The 8,155-nt window shown below is 32.9% G+C and overlaps 1 protein-coding gene and 1 pseudogene across 1 annotated transcript; one reads left to right on the top strand and one right to left on the bottom strand.

Moving 5' to 3' along the window:
- Positions 1–844: 844 nt before the first annotated feature.
- On the bottom strand, positions 845–963 carry LOC126697940 (5S ribosomal RNA; annotated as a pseudogene).
- Positions 964–2,992: 2,029 nt separating this feature from the next.
- On the top strand, positions 2,993–7,594 carry LOC126697082 (4-hydroxy-tetrahydrodipicolinate synthase, chloroplastic-like). Its single transcript, XM_050393917.1, has 3 exons — positions 2,993–3,436; positions 5,287–5,367; positions 6,571–7,594. The coding sequence occupies exons 1-3, from the start codon at positions 3,351–3,353 to the stop codon at positions 7,496–7,498; spliced, it is 1,095 nt and encodes a 364-aa protein (XP_050249874.1). The 5' UTR covers positions 2,993–3,350; the 3' UTR covers positions 7,499–7,594.
- Positions 7,595–8,155: the final 561 nt, after the last annotated feature.

The raw sequence follows: 8,155 nt of genomic DNA, 5'->3' as shown, positions 1-8,155 counted from the left end.
ATATATACAAGAATTGATCTCCTCAGATTATACCGAGGGCGATTTTCTTTGGATAAAACTAGTTTGAATTTGCTTTCTTGTCATTTGAATGTACTATAATTGTTGTCCAATTCATTAGAGCCTAGTTTTCTAACCCATTCTCTACAAATTCATTGTATTAGGCTCTTTGGGCCTAAATCCTTTCACCCTTTGGGCTTAGGGATCAAAACGTGCCCTTACACACACACACACACACACACACACATATATATGGCAATTATTTGTTTTAATTATCAAATTTGATTAAATCTACGCACACAACATTTTGTATAAAAATTTCACAACAAATTTTATATGACAAGCTATTATTAAATAATAATAAAATGATGAATGATGGAGTTAAGATAAGAATCAATAAATTTTCACTTAAGCATTATTATAAAATTATTGTGAAAATATTGTGTTAATAATAGTAGAAATTTAATATACTTTTTATTTTTGTACATTGCCTTACATAGTAACATTACAACTGACACATGAAACCAATGTAAACGGAAAATTATTAGGTATTCTTGGAATACCATAAATGCGTACTCCCCCCTTTCACGTGAATGGTGGGTCCCACCATGAATTTAATTAGTGAGACCCACCATTCATGTGAGAGGAATGAGTGCGTATTTATGGTACTTCGGGAGTACACAATAATTTTCCTAATGTAAACACTTCCTTTTTTTTTTTTTTTTCCTTTTCTTTTTCTCATCCGCTAATTTCTTCCCATTCCCATAAAAATCTTCTCCTTTTCCTTCTCTTATTATTCTCTAGAATCTCCTACCGCTCTTTTTTCTTTTTGGTAATAAAAAAGAAAGGGATGCAACATGAACACTTCCCTGGAGGTCACCTACCTTAGTACTACTCTCGCTTAAGCACACTTAACTACGGAGTTCTGATAGAATCCGGTGCATTAGTGTTGGTATGATCGTACCCTATCCACTCATTTCTTCACCCTCCATCTCTTTCTTCATGTAACCCCAAAGCAGCTCTATAGACTAGAGGTTTATGGCTAATCAATATAAACACATCTCTCTCCATAAACCCAAAAATTCTAATTCCTAAACCTATGACCTAGATCATTGCAATTTGCTTATCTTTGTAGGAGTTTAGATTAAGTATTTTGTGGTTAAATCATTGCAATTTGCTTAACTTTGTATGATTTTATGTGGCTATCACTATTTTGTGGTTAGATTATTGCATGCAATTGCTTAGCTCCGTATGATTTTCTTATAAATATTTTGTGGTGAGAGAGTGGGGTAAAATGGAGAGTTCATGAGAAAGTTGAGGGTATTTTAGAGATAAAGAGCAAAAATTCCAACGGTAATGTTATTGTGATTTCTACATTTTGCAATTGCTGCTCAGCTAGTGGAATACTTAGGACCTATTTGGTAGCAAATTTCAAATATTGTTATACAAAATGACGTTAAACTGTGGTTTAAAAAGTATTATGAAAACACGTGTTTAAAGTATTTATAATGCAAAAAATGTGTTTGATACCATGTTTCAAATAATATATTTTAAAATGTGAAAAAACATAATTGTGTGTTTGGTATGTGTATGTATTTTTTTTAAATGATTAGTATAGTAAAAATATTATTATTTTATTTGAAGAGAGAGAAAATTCTCTCATCAGGTGGGGCCTACAATTTGGTATTTGTATGTGTAGTCATATCAGGCAAGGCTTATAGTTTTTAACATATTTACAAAAGTGTCATTAAATAATGTTATTTGAAAACTGAAAACTGTATAAATGAGTTCTCTAAATATAATGTTCAAACACCCAAAAATGAGAAATGTAACTCAAATACTTTTAAATGAAATTTCCTACCAAACATTTTTTTATTATTATTTTTATTTTTTTTGGTCCACTTAAACACTGAAAACTGTTGTTTGGAATTTCTTACCAAACAAGCCCTAAAATTCATGTTTGCATTGAGAAAAAAAGCACATTTATGAAATTTTACCAAACACCTAAATTAAGCTAAACCAAACAAAAACGTGCTAAAGCGTGCTAAATTAAGCTAAACACCTAAATTCAAGTTTAGAGACTAAAAACGTATTTTTTTTCTTTCAAAAAGTGGAACCAAACGGATACAAAGTTTAAAAAAAAATTGCACTACATAGTCCTCTGATGTGAATGCTATTAAATGAGACTAGGCATCGAGGATGCCTAACAATTCATGTATGGAGTCAAATACAACATTATCATCACATTGAATTTAATTATTTCAAAACAAACAAATTTTATTAATCAATACAGATATTAAAAATAGGGTCATGACTAATACCCTAAGGGTATTCGTTAGTATTTTCCTTAAAAATATACAATAATTAGGTGTTTGGATTTGATTGAAACTAGATTTAGTGGGCATGTTCAGTTCGTATCTAAGTTATACTCTTAGTCTATATATCTATATATATAATAATAGGTGAAGATGAGAGAAACTCAAACTAGAATTCCAAATTAGAGTTATAATTTTGTGCCATATATCCTAAATTATTTATTCTTAATTTTAAAATCAAATATGAGATTACATCATAAATATCCATCCGAGTGAGTTATTAAGTACAAAAATAAAAGAGTCTAGAATAAATGAATAAAAAAAAAAAGCACTTCACAATAATTAAAAAAAGTGGACAATTTACATTTTATACCTAATAATATCCTTCCAAATTTTTTTTAAAAGTTAACAAAATATAAAAATGACTATCAATAGTATTTAAATTATATATATGAATTATATTATGTATCTTACTGTATATCTTTAAGTGTATCTATGTATACACATAAAATTATAAACTAGCTGTAAAAAAAAAAAAAAAAAAAAAATTCTACTCCTAGACTCCTAGTTACTATCATGTTCCAATCTATTGGTGATAAATTACATTTCCTAATACGTATAAACATCTTAATCAATACACGTCTACTAAAAAGTGACACGCGTCAGCACAGAAGCCATCCAATTATTGACTTCACAGTCTCCCCACACAGCCCCGCCTCAAACTACAAAAAGGAGCTCTCTTTACTGTGAAAAACCCAGCCGCCTCTAAACTGAAAGCCACCGCTCAGTGTTGTTTCTCCACAGCCACAATCAACCCTCCTCCTCTTCCTCCGGCGACGGCGAAGCCAGGGTCCACCGCGCTAACCTCTTTTAACTCTCTCAACCAATCTCTCCTTGCCACCATTATTTTCTTCACCACTACCACTCCCACTTCTCCACATTTTTTTTTTCTGCTTCGTCTGATCTCATTTGAAATCTATTTCCCTCCTTTTTATTCGGGTCGAATCCGGGTTTTGATTAAATCTCACTTGCAAAGAAATGGCTGCTTTGAAGAGCGATAGCTTGTCTCTGAGGGGCCCTGCTCTCCAGTTTGCGCGTCCCACCTGTCCCGATAACTATAAGAGGTTAATCTTATTCTTATTATTATTGTTTTATCAATTGCTCTGTCACTTTCTTACTTAGTTATTTAATTAATTAATAGTAAGTAATAACTCCCATCATTATACATTTTTTTTAAAATCTGATCTGTGATCCGTTTTTGTTGTCGTGGTGTTTGTTTCTCGTCAATTTAAAAAGAAACAGAAATATGAAATTATATATATATTAGCTATTAGGACGAAATTAGAATGTAGTATTTGTTCGTATCCTTAAAGCGCGTAGACAAAGACAAACACACACATTTTTTTGTGTTATGTTCGAGTTTCACAAACCTGTTTTCTCCATCCACATGTAATTGGATTTATTTGAGACTATGGAATGTTGTTTCTAGGTTGTTGGTTGCGAAGCTAAAGTGGAACTCTCGATTTTAGTAGAAAACACTCACAAACTGACGTGACAATGAATGTAAACTGACGTCCGTAGATTAAATCCCCCTTCTCCCGTTGTAAATATCAAATTATAAAATAAGATAAAAACCTTTGTAGAATCAATCTTGTATTTTATTAATCTGTTTATTGTTTTAATTAAGTTGAGTCAATGAAGATTTTTGTGGTGATGACATCTGACAAAATGAGGTTGTTGAATAAAAGTGTTGTGACATGAAGACATGCTAATAGCTTCCTCTTTGTCGGTGGCGGCTCCAGGAATTTTTCTCGTTTCTTAAGAAACATAAATTATACAATTTAATAAAAAGATAAATTCATATACTGACAACAACAATAAAAAAAACACGCAAATACATAAAGTTTACAATTGAATTCTACAGTTTTTATATTTTGAAATTGTTGCATGATGGTCTCATTATCAATGTTATAAGCTACATCTCTTTTAATGTACACAACCAAGCAATCATTCATCCACTGAATGTAGAACAAATTATAGAGAAAATTTTGATTTTATTGGCATAAAAAAAACTGAGGGTGTTCCCAATTTTTTTTTGAAGTGTAGACAAATAATTTTTTTTAAAATTATTATATATAAAAAAAAAAATTTCAGGTCAGGGTGGTCCTAGGACCACCCTGGCCTTAAGGTGGCACCACCTCTGCTCTTTGTTACTTATTTTTGGTTGAGTGCGCTTCCCCCTCATCAAAGCTGAGCAATTGGTAGTGTGTATATAATGTGTTTTTGGCAGATTTTTGAATTTTAAATTTGACAGAAATCCTAAAGGTAGCAGGCAAAGTGCTTATTAGCAATAACTTGGGGAAAATTTTCTCCGTTTGAAGTTTAGGATGGACATTGTATCAATTTTGAAAAGCATAGTATAGGTTCCTTTGTTATTGTTAATGCTTACTTCAGCTATTTTTTGTTAGTCCAGGATGCAGGAGAAATCTTGTGCCAAGCAACTGGAAAACATTTTTGGTTAAAAACTAGAAAGTATTTGTTTGATAGACAAACTTTTAGATGCTTAAAATTTTCATTTGAATTTAGAACATTTCTTTATTGACTTGCTTCAAGCCTTCAACTGCCTTTTTTTTTTTTGGGGGGTGGGGAGGGGAGGGCGGGGGGGAAGCTAGAATAACTGCTGTGTTAAACTTTTGTTTTGAGAATCAAATGAAATAAAATTTCTGCTCAGCCGCATAGTCTTGTGTACATTTGATTTATTTTTGCAATTAATTTCTCTAGTTTGTTACTTTTTTACTTAGTCTTTTAGACATATAATTGATCTTTATAGATTGATTTATATTTGTATGGAGGGCTGTCCTTTTGCTGAACTCTAATGCTAACAAGTGCTGGCATGAAACTTGAGAAAGGGGCCAAGTCTTCTTGCCAAAAACTTTGTTTTGCTAATTTAATTTTCTCTGTTGCTATGAGGTAGGAATGCAAAGTGGAGGCCTCCGCAAGCAGCTGTAATACCTAATTTCCATCTTCCAATGCGCAGCTTGGAAGTTAAAAATAGGTACATTATCAAATGACATTTTCCATATAGATGCATTTTTCATATCAAATATCTGGACTGTTGTGCCATCTGTAGTGCCTTGTATTTAATTTTTTAATTGTCTGGGTGTGTGAATGTGTATTGTACTTATAATTTGTCAGAGAGTAGCTTTGCTTTAATTAGGTTCTAAAGGAAAAGTTTAGGGTATGTTTGGTAACTGTTTTTTTTCCCTTATTTTATGTTTTCAAAAACAATTTTTTATTTTTGAGACTTAAAAACTTGTTTGGCAACCCAAAATAGACAGAAAACAAAAACTGTTCTCAAAACTCAATTTGTAAAGGAAACTGAAAACATACAAAAGGCTATTTTCAGTTTCTAATTTTCAAAAGTCAATAAAAACATGCATTTAATTTTATGAATCTATCTCATTTAATGAGTTGCATTAGAGTTCAAATCCTAATAACAACATATTATGATATTTTCTATTTTTTTTTTCAAAAAACTATTTTTTTAATTTCAACTAACCAAACATGTTTTTGATTTCAAAAATACAAGAAAATTGTTTTTTCTTTAGATTCCCAAAAACAAGTTTTTGAAAATAGAAAACAAAAACTGTTACTAAACATAACCTTATATATTCAATATTTCTTTCATACTATCTGCATTTATTGTCCCTAGACTGAAGATATATACACTCTTGTAATTTGAGAGGCTGATGTTGGTGCATTCTCTGTATACCCTCTGTATACATGGAAGTTTTTTGCTTAAATAAAAATTGTTGCAATATGTATATATGCTCTCCTCCTGAATTGTTCAAATGGAGATTCTAAGTTCAAATAACTGAGGCACCACATGAACAGTATCTAAATCTATGCTCAAATATCCATTGCTGGCTGGTGAGTGTGAGTGTCGGAGTCATTTGTCTGGTATTGTGAATTGATCAAGTAAAATAAAATTTATTGGTTGTCTTACTGACTGCTGGTAGTGTACTGGTCAGTCTGTACAAATTACATAATGTTGTGCATTTGTGCTGGTGTAAGTGTGGTTGTGTTTTAACAAATATAACATTGTCAGTAAATAAAATGATGGAACCTTTTATTTTGTTTTTAAAGAAATGGTAGTACTGTAGTGGTTGTCCTTAGATATCCACTTTATTTTTGTTTTGTTTTTTGTAGTGAGAATTGGTGCCTTAGATTGTTAATGATGCTCTTATTATGTTTTCAGGACATCGACAGATGATATAAAGGCTCTTAGATTGATAACAGCCATCAAAACTCCATACCTACCTGATGGTAGATTCGATCTAGAAGCGTATGATGACCTAGTGAACATGCAGATTGTCAATGGTGCTGAAGGTATTATTGTTGGTGGCACAACTGGTGAAGGCCAATTGATGAGCTGGGATGAACATATAATGCTTATTGGCCACACAGTAAACTGTTTTGGTGGATCAATTAAGGTTATTGGAAACACTGGAAGCAATTCCACAAGGGAAGCAATTCATGCTACCGAACAGGGTTTTGCTGTTGGAATGCATGGTGCCCTTCACATTAATCCCTACTATGGCAAAACCTCCAAGGAGGGAATGGTTTCTCACTTCGAAAGTGTTCTATCCATGGGTCCCAGCATCATATACAATGTGCCTTCGCGGACTGGCCAAGATATTCCCCCAGGTGTAATTCACACTATAGCCCGGAGTGCTTACTTGGCTGGTGTTAAGGAGTGTGTTGGAAATGATCGGGTCAAGCAGTATACAGATAATGGTATAGTAGTGTGGAGTGGGAATGATGATGAGTGCCATGATTCTAGATGGAGCTATGGAGCGACTGGGGTGATATCTGTTGCTAGCAACCTTGTTCCCGGATTAATGAGGGAACTTATGTTTGGAGGAAAGAACCCTTCACTGAATGCAAAGCTCATGCCTCTGATTGAGTGGCTTTTTGAAGAGCCAAATCCCATTGGCTTAAACACGGCTCTTGCTCAACTTGGAGTTGTGAGGCCAGTTTTCAGGCTCCCATATGTTCCTCTTCCTCTGGCAAAGAGGGTAGAGTTTGTTAATTTGGTGAAGGAAATTGGCCGGGAGAATTTTGTAGGAGAAAAAGATGTTCAGGTTCTCGATGATGACGACTTTATCTTAATTGGTCGGTATTAGTTTGTTTTCCTAGTTCTGGATATTTGGTTTGGGTTTTGAAGTGCTAGTTTGTCTTTGGCTTTCTTAATGTGAGTTTGGGTAGCGTGTTTTGCACTATCCAGTGCGTCTGCGTTTCATTTCTGTGGTTCCATGGGCACTGTTCATGGAACCTGGGTCCATGGGCACTGTTCATGGAACCCGCAACTTGAGAAAAATGCAAATTTAACTTTAAAATTAGGTCTCACGGCACTATTCATATATTTAAAAATTATTTTGTTATAGTGTTTTCAGTTTTCAGCAATAAACAGTATCTAAATAGACCTTTAACCCATTATAAATTCAAAAATAAAGTTCTTTCGATTTTCTTTTTCAAGTTTGAACTTATTAAGGCAATAAATCTAGAGTATATTATCGTAGGTATCAGTATAATTTGTGTATATATAAAATAAAAAAAAGGTATCAATATAATTTCTATGGAACATGTCCATTGATTTCCTCTTTGCAGGTGAGTCTTTGTTGATTTGGTAGGCCCAAATGTTTTCAATTTGAGTTTTTTTGCTGCTTCATGATTATAGTACGGATTATCATAGATTTTGCTAAAATGCTGGAGCTTAGTCATTGAGTTAATTGCACTTGCTAGGTTAGATTGAAGGGACATTTGAGTTAAGTTATGGTGTC

Source organism: Quercus robur, chromosome 8 (assembly GCF_932294415.1).
Source record: "Quercus robur chromosome 8, dhQueRobu3.1, whole genome shotgun sequence".
Lineage (NCBI taxonomy): Eukaryota > Viridiplantae > Streptophyta > Magnoliopsida > Fagales > Fagaceae > Quercus > Quercus robur.
Note: the sequence above shows the minus strand (reverse complement) of the source record. Positions and strands in the feature narration are given on the sequence as shown.